This window comes from Falco cherrug, chromosome Z, assembly GCF_023634085.1.
Source record: "Falco cherrug isolate bFalChe1 chromosome Z, bFalChe1.pri, whole genome shotgun sequence".
Classification (NCBI taxonomy): domain Eukaryota; kingdom Metazoa; phylum Chordata; class Aves; order Falconiformes; family Falconidae; genus Falco; species Falco cherrug.
In genome coordinates, this window is record NC_073720.1 from 29,329,438 (window position 1) to 29,350,279 (window position 20,842).

Genomic DNA, 20,842 nt, shown 5'->3' on the forward strand with positions numbered 1-20,842 from the left:
CTGGCAAACATAAGTTTTGCATCTTTCACCTCTGAATAACTAATACCTTCCCATCCATAACCATCTGTTTTTCTTCAGCTGGTTGTAGTTCAGATGAGAGAAAACCACATTTGTATGTGTCTGTTGTAAGAGTTTGTGAACTGCCGTACCTCTCTTGCATTGGCATTATTTCTACAGCGTGAGTTAGACTTTGTCTGGGGAAGCAGTTGCTGGAGATGGTCTTCTGCCTGGAAGGTGGTTTTCTCAGTTGCTAAATCTCCTTCAAGCAAATACTGAGAAAGTGTTTCACTTTGAACAATCTTTCCTTGGTTTGGGATAAAACTCGCCCCTGATAGGCTTTTTAAATTTCAACTATGCGATGAACAAAGCACTCCACAGTGTGGCTGCCATGGCTTTGTAATTTTCAGTTCCTACCAAAATAGTGTGCATTTTGCTCAGAGTTCTTTAAAAAGGCATTGTTTGTGAAGCAAGGCATTGCTGCCTCTCTGCACTGCTGTAGTTTCACCGTACTTGGGAACGTTGCAAGGAGTTTTGAGCATCTCATTATAAAAGGACATAGATAAATCTGAAAGGATAGAGGGAAGGGTGACAAAAATGATGTATGGCTTGTAGAAAAGGAGACTAAGGGTGGATATAACAGTCTATAAATATTTGAGAGGTAATAATATGGAGGAGGGGGAGGGATTATTTACAGTGCTTGTGACAGCATAACAAGGAGCAACGGCTTGAAACTAAAAAAGACAAAATTAAATTAGACAGTAGACACTTTTTCTCCTAACTAGAAGTGCAATTAGCAACGGAGTGACCTGCGTAAGGACAAGGGGGTAAGTGAAGCATAATCAGGAGAGGTGTTTAAGAGTGTGTTAGATTATGATCTCAAGTGATTAATATGGGGGTAAACTCTGATCAATGTGCAGGTGAAACTAGATGACGGAAATCTCCTGCAGCTTTGTCATCTATATGATTCATTGCCTCTGGCTATTGTTTGACTGTGTTAAATAAATCATAATGTTACAGGGTTCTGCATCCCTGATTAGATGTTTCCAGTTAATTCTCCAGTTCTGGATCCTGAAGCTTGCAAAGCTTGCACTTTCCTTGCTCCTCCTTTCAAGCCATATTTGTTCATTGTCTTTGCAGCTTCATGTGTGTGTGCATGTGTGTGTGTTTAGGTGTCGGTGTTTTAACTGAGCTAATGTCTGAAGTGCCATACGTGTTTATTCAGTGAGGCACAGACTGTCAAAAGTGTGCTATTTCTGTCATGACGGTGAAACTGGTAGCATTAGTAGCAATTTTCAGAGTTTTAAGGCTGTAAATGAAGTTTTATTTTTCTTTTCAGGCTTTTGATCCTGTCTGAAGCTTCAGTGGAAGTAAATAGTGTAAAAATAAATAGCATTAAAAGATTTTGAAGACCTCAGGGAAGATTGCTTTTCTTTTTCTGTTCAGGTGGTACTGCAGGGCTTGTCCAGTGCTGTCTTCACAAGAGGCGGGGGCTGGGAAAAGCTTTCTGCAGCATGCTGGCAAGGCAGGGGTGCCAGGGGAGCAGCTGTGACCTACTCAGACCTGCTTACTTTGGGAGAGAAGGGCTGCCCAGCCCAGGGCTTCTGTGACCACCTTCTGGGTGGATGGGTGGAGGGGAGACAGCACAGGGAGCTCAGCAGGTATTCCCATCCTTCTTTCACATTTCAGAAGAGCTTTTTTCCCTTAAAGAATTGGGAGTAGATTTTTTTTTTCCATTTTCCAAAAGCTTTCACCCTAGGGCTTTCTATGTTTGCAGCATCTTTTTGTCTGACTTTTCTCGCACCAGGTGACGTTTCCAGACATAGAGCTGCCATTCAGAACGAGGTCCCTGCTGAGTGGTGTTTGCCGCGCACTGAGTGGACTTTATTTACCATGTACACTGTCCTAGCACCTGGGTGCTCAGGGTTTCTCCTCTCACCGAAGGCCACTGGGGCTAGTGGGCAACCCTGTTGTTTTTTGTGCCTTGGAAGCTCTTCCTCTGTCATGTTGACATTTGCACATGTGTCTTCCCATTTAGAGAGTTACTTATGCCAGCTTGTCATTTCCATTCATCATTGTGAACACTGAGATAAGGAAGAGAGCAGGAGCAGAAGATGTACTAAGACTTTTCTGTCCATGGGCATATTACGACATTTATCTGCAGCTAACTTCTTGTTCCTTTCTGTGCCCTTGAAACAGTTATTATGACTTAACTGAATGTGTGGGGTCTTCCTTTTGTTTTTAGAAAAGATAGAGGTTGGGGAGTGAAGGGGTGCTGCATGCTTCCTTAACTGAGCACTGGCATGATTTCTTGCCTTTTCTTTTTTCCATGTGCTTTCTTATACCTTTAAGACTGTTTCCATTCATTTTATTTATCAACTTTCTAATTCAGCCTGTTGGCGCGTTTCCCATTTTCAGTGGATTTGTCACTTAATGACATGGGGACTAAAGTGCAGTTTTGAAGGTTTCTTTTGGAGGAATGCTTTTTCATATGCTTCTTCGAATGCCTCTTTTTTTTTTTTTTTTTTTTTTTTTTCTTTTTCTGAACTTTGGTAAACTTTCTCCTGATTTTGAGTACCTGATAGTCTTAATCAGAGTTAATAAATAGCTCATCTACTTAGGTACAAACATTGTTCATGTGCTTCTGTCCTGTGTTTTCTTTGGGAGCTTGCAGAGAGTCAGTTAAGCACTGAGCTTCTTTTCCTTTGCAATGAGAGTGGGTGCCTAACTATTTTTATAGGGTTTTTTTCTCCAGTTCCTGTCTCTAGTCTCTATTCATGCTATTTCTGTTGCTTACAGCATAGGCCACCATTTGCTGACTTGGATGCCTATAGTCATGGATACAACTGAACCTCAGCTGATGTAAGCCACTGTAGTTCCAGTCACTGTGTGTCTCTGTCAGTGAGTTGTGCATGAACAAAATTCATTAGTGATCTATTTGCATTTGCATGAAAGATTTTGTGAGCGCCAATGTTGTGGCATTCATGCAGCACTGGTGATCATGTACAAGTGATGCATGTGCATGTGATTTTTGCTCACTTGCCCAGGTCCTGTGGGTGTTAACAGTGGTTCTGTACCACTCCTGATACTAGTTTTTCCATCACATATTGAGTACATAGAGTGAAAAAGCACTCGTGTTACTTCTGGTTGGTCTTGTTTAGAAACCCTTTGGGTTTCTGTCATCGTATAGCTTATAGTCAAGCATGGACTCCAGCTAATTCCAGCCATCATCCTACTCCCTTTATTATTTTTATTGTGAGCCATAATGATTTTATCCCAGTCATATTTCGTCCAAGGTCTGCTATCTCAGACACTTGTAAAGCTTTCCCTCCCTTCTAATATTCTCTTTGATCTGTTGTTAATGACTTAAATCCCTTTACATTTAATACACGCTGAGTTTCTTTCTCCTCTCAATTTTGCTTCTTTGTGCCGGGAGGCGTTCAGGCTGTTTTCCATCACTGTCTAGAAATCTGATTTCCTTTCCTAATTTCCCTTCTTTTTTAATTTCTTCCTCTATTTTTTTAAAAGTTGTGTTGATTCTAAGTTTTGTTCCTTTTACACACTTCAGTAGCACATCAGATGTCTGAATGGAACAAGTTAAATGTTTGTAAATTTGTTTCTCAAACCAGGTATCTCGAGGTGAATAATAACATGTATACATACATATGCACACGTAGTAGTCATACTCCCAGCTGTAATACTGATGATTGAAAACAGCATTTATTTCTCATGCTCCTAATTTTCTGAAGCCCTAATTTTGTTGGTCCAAATCCTGTTAGCTGTCATGCATGCTAATAATTTTAGATAGGTAAATAATCCTGCAGTCTTAGTTCAGCATGAGCAAACATATGCTGGAGCATTAAAATAGTGCTTAGCATCTTCACAAAAATAAAAGCCATGTTCAAAGATTTTGAATGTTTTTTCTTTACTAAAGCCATTCTTTTTTTGCTGATAAAGATTTTAATACAATCACTATAGCTATATTACAAAGAATAAAAGTGCAAGTACGGAAAGGACAAGCATTGCCCCACCAGTCCACATTAAAATATCAACTACTCTGCTCTAGTCAGTGGCAGAAGATGTTGAAAGTGACATTTGCTGCTGTAGACATCTTACTAAGGGCCTGAAGCTTCCACTGAGTGTGATAATGAAAATTATTTTCTGTAGGTTTTACTTCTTCAGGCACATTAGGCAGATTTTTAAGTTGCATGCTAAATGTTTGCAGCAGATCATTTTTATTAAGTGTATGCTAAATGTGAACAAAATGTGCGTTCACCAGTTCTACTGAAATTGGTGGTATTTCAGCTTCTCTTGGCTGGAGCTGTATGTACGAGTGAGAAACTTACTGTGCCAAGCTGCAGTCTTCTGGATGGGATTTCTCCCTTCTTGTTTTTTTCTCCCAAATGCCGTTTTCCTTTGAGAAGTGTTGTTTTGTTAAAAACCTTAAAACTGGTAGGTTTTTTAATTGTATTAGGAAAACACACACACACAGAGTTAACAGTCATTTGACCCATTATGGGATAATAATTCTGCCTGCAGAAGAGAAGAAAAAATGCTTAATATTTTTTTCTGATCTTTGCTTTGAAAAAACACAAGTGATATGGCTGTGTATGGACATGGTGACATTCTGCTTTCATTTCCAGCAGTAACTGAAACCAGCAGGATTGGATAACTTGCATGCAGTATTTAATACAAAAACAGAAACAAAAGCAAAAAAAACAAAACAACAGAAAATTTGGCTGAGGATCTGTCTGGTCCGTTAATGCTGATTTCCAGTAAGTCTTTTAACACTGGGGAAATCCCTAAGGCCTGGAAGAAAGCTGATGTCCTGCCAGTGTTTAAGAAGAGTGAGTGTGGTAGGATGGGTGGCTGCAAATCCAGCAGCCTGACATCAGTTTTTGTGAACAGTGGAAGAGTCCACAGTGAATTGAAATGTGCAGGAGGGGGAGAAATGCAGCTGTTAAAGGACGCTCACACAATACAAATTAACAGGAGTTTATGGGTAAAATATTCTGTCAAGTTAGTAATTTTTATCGTTACAAAATTGCTTGACAAAGTGACATATTGATGAAATCAGATTCTGAAAAGCATTTAATTTTTGTGTCCTATGACATCTTGATTAGGAAACTGAACTGACAGAAAAATCAGTATTGTATGTGTTACGTCGTTTTGAGGATGATCCTATCAGTCTTTAAAATGTAGGTCTGAGTGGAGAATCTTAACACAGTGGCGTTTCTGAAGACATCTCACAGGGAGGGACCTGCTCTTGGCTGTAAGCTGTGTGGTCTTCCCTGAAACCGGTGAGGTGCTTGTGGAGCTAGTGGACTCGTTCCCGGACGAATGTGCATACCAGGAAGTGGGCTTAAAATGGATATTGGAAAGGTAGTTGGTGGTGGTTATGGAGGCACACCATGCCAGGTTCAGGAGTGTCACTGAGCCAAAAGGAATGGGAGGCTGGGAGCGTGGGCTTGCCCCACTGGAGGTATCACATTTGTTTGCCCCATTTGTACTGCACCCTGGGTTTCTCTTTATAGCTAGTAGTGGGGATATAGCCATGGTCTGGACCCACACACCTGGGCTTGGACTTGGAAGGGCTCAGGCAGGAGACATAGGAATGATTAGAAGACTGGAAAACATTTTCCTGGAGTGAGAGACAGCAATTTATTTTGCCTTTTAGTGACCCCCTTATCTAAGATTTAATTAATACCCAGTAAGATTGTTCTAAATTGCTTGTGCCAGACTAGACCAGCTCATGCTGAAAGTTTCTGTGTCGTTTCATGAGATGGGTTTTGACATTGTGAACAGAAGCGGAATGTGGTTGCAGAATCCCATGAAAAGCTTCTGTGTTGGGTGTATCCACTGCAGGGCTCAAGCAAGACAATAACAAATAACCTTAATTCTAGGGCCTCCCAGATTTTGTCCCTGTGTATAACTTTTATACCTGGAGTGTCTCCTTCTGGCACATGTTGTTCTTGGTAAAACGTGGTGTCCCATTTAGGATTCATTTCGTCCTTCATAGTTGAAACTGGAAAAGCTTACTCTGCTTTGCTCAAATGACCGCTCCAGACTTACTCCTAGAGGAGAAAAAAAGTAATACTCATCTTTCTGGGGTGAAAATGAGTATTGTTCTGGCAATCAAGTAATTTTTGAGAAGCAGGAGAACACAGCCACTGATGTCTTGGCGGATGAAGCATGCCCTGCACCTGCAGACACTGCTGACATTACGCCCGCTCCTTGCTGATAACACTTCCTGAACTCATCATGCAGCTGCTCCATTGAGTGAAGGGTGTTGTGAGGCTCCCAGACTCTGCCTTCACTGTCAGAGAGCCACTGCAGGAAGGGTGCAACGACTGGTGGTTTGGTCTTGGGGTGGTGGGAGAAGGTGAGAAGTGCTTGCACGAGTTGGCAGGTGTTAAGTGCCCAGGCGAGGCATCGCTGTAATAAGGAGGTGGGGTAGATCAGTACTGGTGCACTCCAGCTTCAGGGAAGAAGCCAGGAGGCCTGTAGGAGGCTCAGTTGGACCGTGCAATTTTTTCTTCTTTTTTTTTTTTTTTAATGCATGTTTCTGCTTTTAGAAGAAAGGTATATCTCTGCTGAGCAGCTGTGTTCCCCAGGTATGATTGGAGAGGACCTATAGACTGCGGTGGCAGTAAGCTGTTTGGCTATGATTTACTCTCTTTAGCCTGGAAACACAGCTGCTTTTATCCCACACATCTGATATGGGTGATAACAGATTTTTCGACCTCTCCATCTAATAGATGTTAGTTGGGATGGGGGAGAGAGCTGGGGAAAAAAACAGTAAAACTCAAGATAAAGGCAATTGAATAAGTAAAGCAAAAATTGTGCATGCAAGCAAAGCAAAACAAGGAATTCATTCACCACCTCCCACCGGCAGGCAGGTGTTCGGCCATCCCCAGGACAGCAGGGCTTCGTCATGCATAGCGGTTACTTGGAAAAACAAATGTGCCCCTCTTCCTTCTCCCCTCAGCTTTGTATGCCAAGTGTGACATTCTATGTTATGGCACATCCCTTTGGCTGGTTGAGGACAGCTGTGCCAGCTGTGCCCCTCCCAGCTTCTCGCTGGTGGGTGGGAGGCAGAAAAGCCCTTGGCTCTGTGTCGGCCCTGCTAAGCAGTAGCGAAAACCTCCCCCTGTTTATCAACACTGTTTCCAGCACAAATCCAAAACACAGCCCCATACGAATTACTGTGAAGAAGCTCAACTCTACCCCTGCCAAAACCAGGACAGCTGGACATGCAGGGCTGTTTGGACAGGCAGTCCTGAACAAGGAGGAAGAACTGCTGGATTTGGTGTTTGAGCTTGAGATGGGGTTACTGGCAGTTGGGGGAGGCAGAAAAAAAATGCTTGTCTTGAAAGAGAGCTTTCTGGTCAAAACAGTTGTGAGGGCTGCAGAGCTGGTTTTCCATAGGTGAATGCAAGTAGGACAGCCCTGTATGTCTCAGAAGCCAGGCTCCAGGACAGGGCTATGCGCACAGGCTCTCTTTGGCTCTGCAGACCATGCCCTTCACCTGTGTTTGCTGGCTCATCTCGAAGGGACAGTGACTGTCCCTTCATTGTACCACTGTGAAGATCTCCATCTCCCTGCTGGCTGAGAGCCAGCACAGAGCAGTAGACCAGAGGTCTGCAAACTGCGGAGAAACTCAGGGAAGGGTTTTGTCTTCACTGCAGTGGCCTGGGTAGCCATCTCTTATTCAGGGATGCTTTCAGGGGTTCAGTGTCCCTTTCCCCCCCCCCCCCCCCCCTTCTGCTTTGAGGAAGAAGGCTCTCACTGGCAGATCTGAAAGGCCTGATTCTGCATACCTTGTGCTACAGTAATTCATACTGTGCACTTTTAGTCCAGATTACCTGGTCTGTGATGGTTTGTTTGTCATGATGGGAGAAAGATATCTCAGATTTCCTTGTATGTGGCAAGTTTATTTAATCACACAGTTCAAAAGCATCAACATTATTGTTTTACTAGAAGTTGCTAAGTGATAATTTCTTAAATACCTCTTTTCAGATAGGGTTGTGGGCTGAAAGTTTTACACGTGTAAACACCTGAAAGAAGAGGCTTTAAAATAAAGCACCCTCTGGAGTATATTGATCAAAAGAGGACTGAGGGGAAAACAAGGATCAGGATGCAGGGAGTCAGCCCTCTTTGTTTTGTTGAGAGCCCTGCTTCTCTGTAAGGTCCAATTTCAATGTCTTTATGAGGAAGAGGGACATAATGCATGGACCCATGTAGTGCAGTGAGGCTTAGTCAAATTGAGTGGTACTGGGATGCAGGTCAGTGTCTGGCCCTTTGGTGGGGGCTTTGAGAGCAGTGGAGGTGAAAACCTGGTCCTTTGTGCACTCACATCAGTATCCATAAAGGGCAGTCCCTGTGAATCTCATATCGGAGCAAGTTGTTCTCTTGGGAACCTGTACTGCATTGACAGAAATTGTAAATGGGGAGTGTGGGGGCTGGGTATGGGGGTGTTGATGTTAAAGCCCTGTCTGCTTACTGAAGGAGCAGTAAGTGGGCTTCTATGTGAAAGAGTAGGGCTCAGCAGAATTACATAGGTGTGAAAAGAAGCCGAAATGGTGAAATCAGACTCTGGGGATGGAGAAGAGAAAGAGGAAATGTGGCATTGGAGAGGAGAGCAGCTGGGACCTTCTCCAGAGCCTGACATTTAGGCTTAGCCAGGTATTGCTGTTGTGTTCCTCAAATTCCCGTTGAGAGACTCCAGTCTCTTCCTGTTCCCTTCCTTCTTTCACTAAACAGGTTTCCTTTCCTCTTCTCATTTTAGCTAAAGCAGGAAGTGTGAACCGGGAAGGTGTTGATGTGTAATACTTCATATGGTATCACTGTGCAATGTACAAGTAATAAATTACACACTGCATGCTTAGACAATTTACTGCTGGCTTTTGTATGTGCTGTGACAAGTGCTCAAAAGGTCAAAAAAGCTTCCTTAACAAATTTGATAAGATAAAGCAGTGAGCTGTAACAGCATAAAGTCCTGGGGGCCATAGACCAGAATAGAAGAAATAATTATGCATGGTAATGGGTAATTACAGATAATGGCCTTTTTTGGGGGTGGCAGAAAATACACAGCCCCACAGCCTTGCCTGGAATGAACATTGTCTAGCACATTAACTTTATAGCAAGCTAAAAGTTCAACACTGGAACCAAAGATAATCCGCAACTTCTAATGGGAAGAGAACAAAAATACTCCTCTCAAAGGCAGAGCAAGCTTGCATGCTTTGTTCCTTGGGAGGCAGAATGTCTCAGCAGAAAGTAAGTAATGGTGCCAGCTTTCTTTGACATCTGAAATAGCTCTGTCATGTTTGTCTGGTGGGAGAAACATATTGTTCCAGTGTTTCTGATTATGATGTTAGGGAGTGATTTCATACTGGCCTCATTCAAGGCTACTGTCCGACCTCAAAGCCAGCTATGAATTGGACTAATGTGCTGCGAGACTTAATATTGCCAAACCAGTTTAATAAGAGTTTACTGATACTTTATATACTGAGCAAGGGGAGACTGTCAGGTGTGGATCCAGGACTCTTGAGGTCTGAAGGCAAGTGTTTCCTGATTGAATAATTAATTTTTGGTGTTTAATGGCATAGCTGTCTCCTGCCACAGAGACTGGCTTGCAGCTAGATAGTAACACTGCAGTGATGAAAACACTCACTCTGAATTGAAAACTATAGGAAATGTAAACTACCAGAAGCTGAACTCTGCTCACTGGGAATGCCTTCCTGCTCCTTGAGTGTGTTACTTGAGTAGTCTCAGTTCTGCATTTTCAACAGCATGTCTGTGTATGTGCAGAGTCTCTGTAGGCTTAGAAGAAGTAAGAACTGCTAGCCGTAGGTGTAAGAACTCACGTCAATAGACATGGGCAATGAAATTCTCTTAATGGCCACAGTACATATACAGGATCCCTTTTCTGAAATACCCAATCAGATGGAAACTAATCAGCTGCTATGGCCACGTGAGTAAATTGAACCATGCCACTATATTGAAATCTGACTGTATGTGCTATCCTGATCTCTGAAACAGTTCCTGGTGTGTGTCTGTCCCAAGCTGACTAATATTCTCCCCCAGATTCCCAAGCGTGGTCCAGTAACCTTTCCCAGTAGTCAGTTTGGTGCTACTGCCCTGGTTTAGATGGTGAAGAAGTCTAATAGCATGGACTCTGTGCCATTTGACCTCAGCATTGGAGGCTTACCCATGCATATTTAAATTACTATTATTAGTGTATAATAATATGTGTAAGTGGCTCTTAACAGTACTGGTAGGAACAGAAGATAGTCCACATTTATGTACAGAATGAGTGAACATTACAGACAGAACTTCAGTGTTTGCATTTCTCAGTGCATGTTCTTAAAAACAGTTTGCATCACTGAGACAGATGGGATGATAGAAATTCCTGTAAATTCCCTGACGTTTCTTCTTTCTCCAGAAAATTTCTATCAGAAAAGTAAGAAGGGAAAGAATGATATATATACTTCCTTCTGCGTTGATTTTCCCATGCATATCTGTAATTGTGTGAATCACCGTAGTTTTATTGAAGTAAATGGTCTGAGACTGGTTTACATTAACTGAGGATTGGACCACTGTTTTTCACCATGCTCTGCTAAGTGAAGGCAGGAGCCCCTCATAGATTACTGACTGTGTAAGACCCACATGTGTAACTGACCCTGAGAACTTAACTTCCTTAAAAGAAAATCCTGGCCATCCTGAAATGAATTACTGGTTAACTACTATTAATATGCCATAGAGCTGGAGAGTCGTCTACAACACTGCAAGATCAATAACAGTATTTATCGTGCATCATATTGATCTTCTGTGAAAGAGTGGGCCGTATTTCACACTGTGTACATAGTGCAAAAAAAGTAGCATCAGTTCTCTACAGGAATTAGTAAATACATAGAAAAGAGCTTAGAGATCCAAGGGCACAACTGCATGAAGGGATACTCTTGGCTCACTACAAGAGCCTTGCTCAGGCAGGGAGAGCCTCTGATGCTGCTACGTTGTAGATTTGATGTTCCAAAATCTGGGTGAGAATTTTAACCACTATTTGGTTTACTTGTCTAGTTTTGGTTCCTTCTTGTACAGGTTCAATCCCGTATTTTTAATCGCATCCTGTTCGCAACTTGCAAAATGTTAAAATTTGTGGCTAGTGGTAGGGAAAGAACCCAGGAGCCCTTAGCAGTTTTTCCCTGTAGAGGGTGAAGACAGCCAAGGTGTGAGCGCAGCTCCTGCAGCAGACCTCTTGTTTGAAAGGGCAGGTGGAGGGACAGAGTAGGAGTCTGATGGTGTAGCAGCAGTTGCCTCATTGAGAGCTGCATTCCTCTCAAAAATTGCTCCCTTTAAAGCAGTGGACCTAAGGGCTGCCCATCAAGTGCAGGTGTTGTAATGTGGCAAGCTCTGAGGCAGGGGAGGACCCTCTCCTTGCCAGCAATTACATTTGTGGGGTAAAAAACGCCACAAAACAAACAAACAAACAAAAAACCAGCTGAAAACTGCTTTCTTAACCTTGGTAGTCTCATCTTGCTGGTGGAAAATGCAGCCACAGACAGTCTCCCTTGAAGAGGACACCTTGCTTGTTGAGCAGCTGGAGGGAGGGCTGTGGGAAGGTTCAACCTGTATGTATGTTGGAGTCAGGAATTACAGGTACAGGCCAAAGACCAACTAGAGAAACCCCGATTAGTTAGAGTTTAGTGTAGTTACAGATGTTGGTTCCAAAAGACCTGTGCTGTTTGCCAGCGGCGGCCCTGCGTGAGGATGCTTTAGCCCACAAGCAGTGTGCTTGCCTGCAAAGGGCTAGCAGACGTCAGAAGCTCCCCTGGATATTAGGTAAACATAAAATCGCTGGGCAGATCTCCAAGTGCCCTGTTTTATCCCTAAGACAGTTTAGCAAGGTTCTTTGACCTTTAATTCTGCTGGCCTCGGCATTTAGCACTTCTTTGAAAGTACACTGTGTAGGTACTGGCTGGTCTAACCTTCCTGAGGTTTTACTGCTCAGAAGTCAGATCTTTCAGAGCTTTCTCCATTAATAGCAAAACTCTTTCCCCTTATTGTGTTTACAGTTGTGTGTGTTCTGTATATGTTGTATGTGTATGATATATGCATTAGTAGTAGGAGATGGCATGATTCAGCTAGGCAGGATGGGGTAAGAGCGTAGAGCTGGACTGCAGACCTGTCCCTAACCTATTGCATGCCAGAGTCACTGAAGACCTGCAAGAGCTCATCTCTCCAGAGGCATCCTTCCCTCAGGCTGGCTGGTTCAAGACTGTGAGTTTAGAGTAACCAGTGGGATGTTTTGACTTCGTCTGACATGGCATCCACCCACAGTCCAGATGGCACAAAGCTATGTCTTGTATGTCTCCCTTCTCCCAGGTGAAGCACCAAATCTCCAGATGCTACAGAAAAAAAGCAGAGTCTTGTCTCAAAGCATGACATCAGAGAAAATCTCATCTCCTAAACTCAGGGGAAAGTGTGAGCTGAAGCAGGTGGCATGTTTCTCCTGCTCTTTGTCAGATGTTGTCAGTCCTTCCATCTTCAGAAGCATGATGTGGCTTGATATTTAGGGAAAATTAACCCTTCTAGCTATCTTTCCAGCGCCAGCGCAGGAGTCCTAGTTCTGATTGGAGTTGGGTGTGTCCATCTCTTTGCTTGAACTTTCTCTTTTGCCAGGGCTTCTGTTTTTACTGCTGATCTGCTGGGGCATATCCTTGTAGTGGGGCTGCAGCTCAGAAGGGCCATGTGGCAGCGATGTAACAAGGACCACAGATTCCATAATTCTGCATTTATAAGAGAAAGATGCCTCAAGGTGCTGACATCTGGCCATTTATGTGTATGGGTGCGTGGTGCCTGAATGAGTGGCTGACTGGCTCTACAGACTCAGTATGGAGTCTTCAGAGGGCAGGTGATAGTATTGTAGGGGCTATTGGAGAGCACAGGGACAGCAGAAGGAAAGCAGAGGACCACTTTGGTGGATTTGTAACAGCCCTGAGCACTCAGCTGCTGACGGCTGTTGTGCAGCTAGATAAAGAGGTGGCTGCAAGTCAACCCTTTTGCACCTCTGGGGGCAAATGATGGTATCCCCAACAAAATACAGGAAGAAAGAGAAAAGAAGGGACAAAAAGCATATTTTCTTCCCCTGCTTAATGCAGCAGGGGACTGCTACAGCTGCTCTTGCTTTAGGAAGGAGCTGCAGTACTACCTGCCCCTGGAACATCACAGAGACATCAAAGATGCTTATATGATTTTGTGGATAGCTATGAGCAAGTCTCTGTTCTAGCCTAGCCTGTCTTCTGCCGTGTGAAGAAGCAGCATGCATGAGACCTTTCCAAACTTGCAGCAAAACTTGCTGCTCTTCCCCTCACTTCCTTTTGGTTGCTGATGCTTCAGGGTGGCTCACCTTTCATGTGTAGGTGTAAAGAGGCCCCATCTTCCTGGCCTAATATTCTTAGCAGAAAGTGTTATCCCTTCTTACGAAGCACTGCAAGTGGTGGAAGGACACTGCAAAGGTCTTGGAAGAAGTTGCGTATCTGTGCAGCGTAGCATAGCCCTGCCAGAAGTTCTGTAGCCGGCTGCCTTGCATTGCTCTGTCTCATGTCAAATCTGTATCCCAGCAGGAAGCACATTGGAGGATTTTGCTTTCAGCTTCTATTTTACAGCGTGAAAAGCAGAACAATTGGACCACAGCTTGATTTGGGAGCTGAATCTGAGGAGGAGAGTCAGACTTGTGCTGTGATTTATCAGAGTTGTTGTCTTTCAGCGCCAGTAGTCTTAAGTTCTGTTTTTATCAGACACAGACAAAAGGACTTGAAGAGAGGCCTGCCCAGAAGCAAAATAATAGCAATAATATAATTTCATAGAAATATGAAAGTGCAAAACCTGTGTAGGGTCTTTTATGGCATTGCAGCCTCTTCTGTGTGCAAATTTGAGGTACTGCCAACAAAAAAGGCCAGCTGACGTTGTTCTAGCTTGCATAGGGCTGAGGGGCAGAAAAATCAGATGCAGGAGGTATAAAACACTCTGCTATTAAATGCGTGTAGTTCACTGATCTCAACAAAATGGTGAAAGGGGGCACTGTACAGTAAAGTGATCTGGAAGGAGACAATCCACGATGGCAGAGAGCTTTCATTACAGCTGAAGAAGTGAAAACAAGTTGAATTGTAAATGGCAGTAATGGGTGAAACTGATCATTGGATCTGGAGTGCAGCTAATGCACAGTACAGAGGAAGTTGTTACCATGACTCTGAGAGGCTGGTAAATGCCACCATATTAATATTGCAGATATGTAACCACGGTACAGATATACCAAGAGAAACATACAAAACTAGGCAATGCCTGCCTGACATCTCTCTTAGGGCTGTTATTTCATATGTGCCTGTTGTGCATTCTGCTTCGTCTCCATACCTGATAGCCCTCAACAACTCATCAGTATGCTTTAAGACACAACCTTCTCTCCTCCATGGTAGGTAGACTGGGAAGACATGGGAAGAGCAGGAGCTCCTTGCAGAAGGGAAAACTATGCCCCAAACACTTTGTAGGGGTTTGTGCAAGGCAGGGTTACAGGGATGTGAGGTAGAACCAGAGCTGCAGGGATGCCGGGATGTACAGTTCCTCTGTTGTTTAGTATGTAAACATATTTTCACTGTGTGTTTAGACCTCCTAAGGCTGTGGTAGTGTTTTGCTGTGTCTGGCTCGGCCAGGTAGCCAGTGCAGTGTGTCAGAGAGCTCAGCTCTGAAATGGTACCAACAAGCACCTTCCTTTTACATCCTTGCAAATATCACAGGGCACTGGTTGATACAGGGGTGAGGAAAACAGGACTTAAAACATCCTCAGAGAAGCCCAACCCACCTTAGGGAACCACAGGGGAGGCAGATCTTGGTGGGGACAGCCTGCAGGGCTTGCAGCCAGCTGGGCTCTGGTCTGAAGGCACTCCTGAGCGCAGGCAGCAAGTCAGGAGCAACCCCCTCCTCCTGCTCTTCTGCCACTGGTGGGGGAACTTGTTCTGCTTTGTGATTTTGAAGGTAAGCAGGAGCTCAGTTTGGGTATGGAGGCTGTGCCAGGATTGAAGGCCTCACTGCGTGGAGGTGGCATGTGGGTTTCTGAGACAGCTTGGCTGACAGCACAGTGCTTTCACTCCTGCAGCTTCTCGTGTGGCTGTGTCCTCTCACCGGCAGGACATTGGCTGGAAAGGGGTCATCCAGTAGCTAGGGCCTTTCTGCTTGCAGGGAATTAAGAGACTTGGCATGCTGTTACAATTTTAAAATAAGAGTGCTGCATCCTTACCTGGTGTGAATTCTTACCAGATCAACTGATGCTGCTTGAGGACTCAGAGCATGATTTTAACCTGCAGTTGGTTTTGTCTCCTGCTTTGTGGTCTGTGGCATGTGTAGGTGGTGGTCTTAGACTTTGAGTGGACATTAGTTCAGTTGGGTTTCTACCAAACATCCAGCTGTTTCCCTTTCAGTTACCACCTCTTACTGTTTACCACTGTCTGTGCAGCCCTCAGGAGAAGTAGTAGATCATCAGAAGGTGAAAGGTAATGGTTTTCATGGAGCCTTCTATTTCATAATGGTTTGGTTTTTTTCTTTTTCAGAGGGACGGATGGTCATTCAGGACATCCCTTCCATCCCCAGCAGAGGGCACTTGGAGAGCACATCTGATTTGGTTGTGGAGTCCCCCTACTACAGCGGTTTTTACCAGCCGTCCCTGTATCCTTACTATAACAACCTGTACAACTACTCCCAGTACCAAATGGCAGTGGCCGGTGAGCCTTCCTCAAGTGAGGCGGAGGGTATGATTCTAGGTCCGGCCATGAAAAACAGCCTTCGAAGCCTCCCAGCAGCATACATGCCAAGCCAGTCAGGAAAACAGTGGCAGGTATGATGATGTTACAGAGATGTTATGTGGAAGAGTGAGGTGCACATTAAGCTGTTCCTTGGGTCTGATTCTCACCTCCTGTTTGCTGTTTTCATGGCAGTGCCAAACCGGAGCCAGATTCTGGGGTGGTATTAGGACCCCCATTAGGAAAGCTAGCCGAAATGTGTCATTATGATGCAGCACAAGGAAAGCAATCATACAGGTGTAGGTAGGTTGCTGCAGCCGCTGGATAGAAGGCACCCACTCGATCTTACCTTCTGAGTTATGTCACAGGAGATTACAGACTGTTTTCCGAAAAAAAGAGTCCCAGCTGAATTACCCAGCGTAGCATCCTGGCAGCTTCGGGTGTCATTTCTGAGAGGCTTTGCCCTTTAGGAATATTTTCTGTCTTCCACATGCGAGGTGCTGAAGTAACCAATAGACCGTGCTGCTGCATGGTGGGTTGGTGGCAGCCAGTTGAGTGTGATACGGGGTATTGCTGCTAATGGTGTGCTCTGGCAGTGTCAGCTCCAGGGCTCGCCATTTCCACTTGGGTAGCTCAGGTCACAGGCTGTGCCTGAGAGGTTTGCACCAGAGCTCTGCGTATTTCTTAAGGTGTAAAGCCAGCCGAGCCATCTCACTGTAGGACTTGGTAGTTGCAGCCTCCAGCTCAGCACCAGTCAGAGACTGGAAAATGGAGAAATCTGCCAAGGCAAGGGATTCTTGGCAAAGTAAGTGGAGCCATTTCAGTGAGCCTGAGGCTGTTCAGTCGGGCTGCAGTGGCACTTTTCCATCTGAGATTGAACCTGGCAAGCTACACTCTCCATGGCTGTGTACACCCATGGCCCTTGTCTAAGGGCAAGAGAGGGCAGACCTCTTCTATAGAGCCTCAAGAGAGAGTAGGCTGCCTTCCGCAAAGGCTGTGTTGTGAAACCACTCAACAATGAAAGATTAAATATCCACCAAAACCTCCTTTCTGAAGGGAACAGATGGGTCATCCCCTTTGTCGACAGAGAATTCCTCTAGCAATTCTGGCACAGGGACCAACTCTGAAAGGGTATTTTAACTTCCATTACCAAGGAGCTGGAACTAAGACCAGGGTGATTACAATTAGTGTAGCAGTCCACGTCACCTTCAGTGAGTCTTTCCTATCATTGACACTTTTTTTTGTGGAAATGTCCTTCTGAAAATGCAGATGCCTCCTGGGGCAACAGCTGGCAGGTCCATGAATTTGAAGCTCATGACTTTACAGCAGTATGCATTTAGTACTATTCCATGTCCCTTTTTTGCTATGAGTACAGCTGTGTGGGGAAAAGAGCTGTCTCCCTCCCTGCTGCTGTGTGAGCCCACACCACAAGAGCTATCTTCTTTTAGTGTGTTGGTAAGCTTCACTGCAATCACCTTCAAATCTGTGGAGGTACACCTTTTCAGTTAGGTTAGTTGATAGCATCCTCTCTAGCCACTGAGTTTCATCACCAGACAGGAGGAGAATTAGTAAAGGCAAGCTGGTGATAGGATTTTGTGTGTGGTAATGAGGTGAGGTGCCAGTGGTTTTTTAGCTTTTTCATTTTGGTTGATTGAGTTAACTTGGCACGTCATAGCAGAGCAGTTTTGCAATACCTAGCCTGTAAGAGAGCTACTGTAGAGCTGATGCTTGGAGACACCATCACAACACAAATGAGGGGCAGCAACATTTGTCTTGTGAAAATCTTGAAGGCTGCTAGTCCTGCACTTCACCACTCTCCCAGCCTGTAGAGACTTCTGTGATTTTACTTGCTTGGGAAAAATGAAAGGAAATTACAGATACTGACTATTCTAGCACATAGTGTTTGAGGAAGAGATAGATGAGGGTTTCTTAAAGTATGTTAAACCTTGGAATGAAGATGGTGTTCTCCTGGTTCTGTTTTCATGTACTGTCATTTGAAACTAGACCGTATGTGTAAGAAGTCTTGGCCTGGAGGGTCCATTGTCACACTGTGAGACTACCTGTTTCCTGTGGGACCTTTGACACCCCTTAAAGAAATAAAAGCAATAGTACGTTCTCCACGCGTTTTTCTCTTGGGGCCTTGCAGAATCTGTAACTAACTTTTACTTAAGGGCCACTCAAATTTGTTTGGGATACCAGAGAGGTAATTAAGGAAAAAAAGAGGTGGTTGTCAAAAAGGACCATTTTCCTTCCACCAGCTGGCTCCAAGCACTGGGTGTTCATTCCCACCTTGTAGGTTGTGTGGCATGAATTTAGTGATTTACCTCACCTAAGATTTTAATTTCTCCTGGCCGAACCTTTTGGGATCTCTCAGTGCTGTTCTGGTGAGATGTCTGTGCAGAGAGACTAGAAGCAGTGCTTTCTGCCTGCAGAAGTGACATCTCCCCAGTTGCTATATGGCCTAAAACCAGGAGCCACCTCTCCTGTTCAGCAGGGCAGAGTGTGGTTCAAGGTCAGTGTCATGTGACTTACAAAATGTTTCTGAGAGGCTGATCTGCAAGAAGGATTGTTATTGCTGGAAGAGTTACGAATCATGGGGTTTGCATACTGTTATGACAGCATAACATTGCACAAATAATCATAAAAAGTTTTACTGAGAGCTAGGCTAGATAATGTTTGATGGCAGTGGGTGCAGTGATGCCGAGGTTGTAAAACACTGTGTGGCACTGAAGATGGTTTGTTGTAAGGGGAACAAGCTTTCAGCTACTGCACTCGCTTAAACGTCAATTCTGTGCGTGGAAGGTTACCAGTAAAGGAAGATCCAGAAATACAGTGTTAAATGGAGAAGGATGAATGCATTTCTTTGTCAAGCACAGTGAGGAGTTACAGGAGAGTTTTCCAAGCATGATCCACAAAGAGGAATCAAACCTTGCTTACACCTTCAGGGGGTTTTGTTGGCAAACCTATTGTCGTGGTTTAACCCCAGCCAGTAACTAAGTACCATGTAGCCACTCACTCACTCCCCACACCCTTCAGAAGGATGAGGAGGAGAATCAGGAAAGAATGTAAACCTCGGGGGGCTGAGATAAAGAGCAATTTAATAACTGACATGAAACAAAATTTGAACAGAAAAAGTAATAATAACAACAACAATTATAATGAAGAGGAGGGAGAATGGAAGAGAAACAACATCCAGAGGAAATGGAGGAAAGAAAACAAGTGTTGCACAGTGCAGTTGCTCGCCACCCGCTGACCGATGCCCAGCTGGTCCCTGAGCAGTGACCCAGTGATCGGCAGGCCCTGGCCAACTCGCTCTGTTTATATGCTGCTGAGCATGATATAGCGTGGTATGGAATGTCCCTTTGGGTCACCTGCCCTGGCTGTGCCCCCTCACAGTTTCTTGCGCCCCTCCAGCTTTCTTGCTGGCAGGGCCTGAGAAACTGAAAAGTCCTTGATTTAGTATAAACATCATCCAGCAACAACTAAAAAACATCAGTGTGCTGTCAACATTGTTCTCACATCATAGCCAAAACACAGTACTGTACCAGCTGCTGAGAAGAAAATTAACTCTATTCCAGCTGAAACCAGAACACCTGTCCAGGCTGATTCTTCCCAGAGGAACCATGTAGCTGTATCTACAAAGGAATTTTTGCTGAACTGCCTGTACTGCATGGGTTTATTTTTCACACGCGCAGCTTTCTTAACCAGTCTTCCAGTATGTGAGTCTGCGTGTGACTGGTAGTGCTGTAACATTTTTGATCAAAGTTTTTTATTTTTGCTTCTTTACCAAAATCTTAGCTGTATGATGCCTGCTGTAACTGAATCAAGGCAGCTTGCTAAGATTGTGAGCTCGCGGGAGGGTGTCTTTGTGTGCTCACTGTAAGGTACCCTAGTCTAAGCAGCGTAGACAAGACCCCTGTCTTTTTCCAGGCTCTGTTGGTAGAGTCTTAAGCTTGTCTTGGAATAACTGTAACTACACAAGGAGAATTGCATACTTAAGGTAACTTCTGGATGCAGACAAGGTGTTGAGCAGCCCAGCTGTCTGCTGTTTCAGGATTTAGGGAGCAAGGGAGAAAAGCCAGGGAGGGAATGTGTGAGTGTGTGTGGGATGGGATGAGGATTAATGCATCATTGAGCCTTGGCAAATAAACGGAATCACTGAATCTTTAATGTAGATTAATGTCAGATTTCATTAGTCTTTGTTCTTGGCAGAGGCTGGTGTGGATTCATGAGTGGATTCATAGAGGTGCAAATTTTTTAGATATTTCTGTGTAGGTTTTGTTCATTTGTATACAGTTATCCCAGAAGCTGTATCCATCATGATTTGATAAGCATAATGAAGAGGATAGTTTTGGTCGAGACCTTCAGTCATTTGTATTCTGCTGCTTTTGTCACCTGCAAGGCAGATAATCAGATATATCTGGTGGTGTACCTAAAGAAAAGGCAAGCTTAGGTCAGAAAGGAAATGTAGCAGATGTGGTGGTTGCTGTGCATCTCCTTTCACTCCAGTTCTGTGTGAGCATGTGGAGCCTCCCTTGAAGCTCTTGTAATTGTTCGTTATGACAGGAATTTATGTGCATTCAATCCAGTGAACAGTTAAATGAGTTCACCAACATTAGTGCTCCAAGTCAGAGCATGGTGTTATATAGTGGAAGTTGGTCCTTCTGAAACTCGTCTCACTGCAACGCACTTAGGGACAGCAACTGGAAAATGATGTGGTGACAACAGTCTTTTCTACCACATCAAAAGTAAAACCTGGATGGACATGTCAGACTCTAACCAGGTTTAATTCTCCAAGCTGGCAGTGAAACCACTGGCATGTGACGCAGACCATGAACATAATAGGGACTCCTTGTGAGTCAGCATCCTCCCCAAAAAGTGTTAAAACTCTTCTGTTTTCTACAGCTGAACTATTAAAAATCCACAAGATGCCAAGTTTAGCCCCACACCTGGGGACAAACAGCTGCATTTTCTTTGTTGCTCTGGTAACTCCACAGATCCTGCTTTGCAGAAAGGTTTAAGCTGGCCAGGAGGTTTTGGACAAATTTCAGAAT

General features: G+C 44.2%; 1 protein-coding gene across 1 annotated transcript in view; it reads left to right on the forward strand.

The window, feature by feature from the left end:
- DMRT1 (doublesex and mab-3 related transcription factor 1) overlaps nt 1–20,842 on the forward strand; it is a 63,265-nt gene that overhangs the window by 8,203 nt on the left and 34,220 nt on the right. The window contains exon 3 of the mRNA XM_055699141.1: nt 15,600–15,883. Coding sequence (XP_055555116.1) covers nt 15,600–15,883 — 284 coding nt within the window. The remainder of the gene's footprint in view (nt 1–15,599; nt 15,884–20,842) is intronic.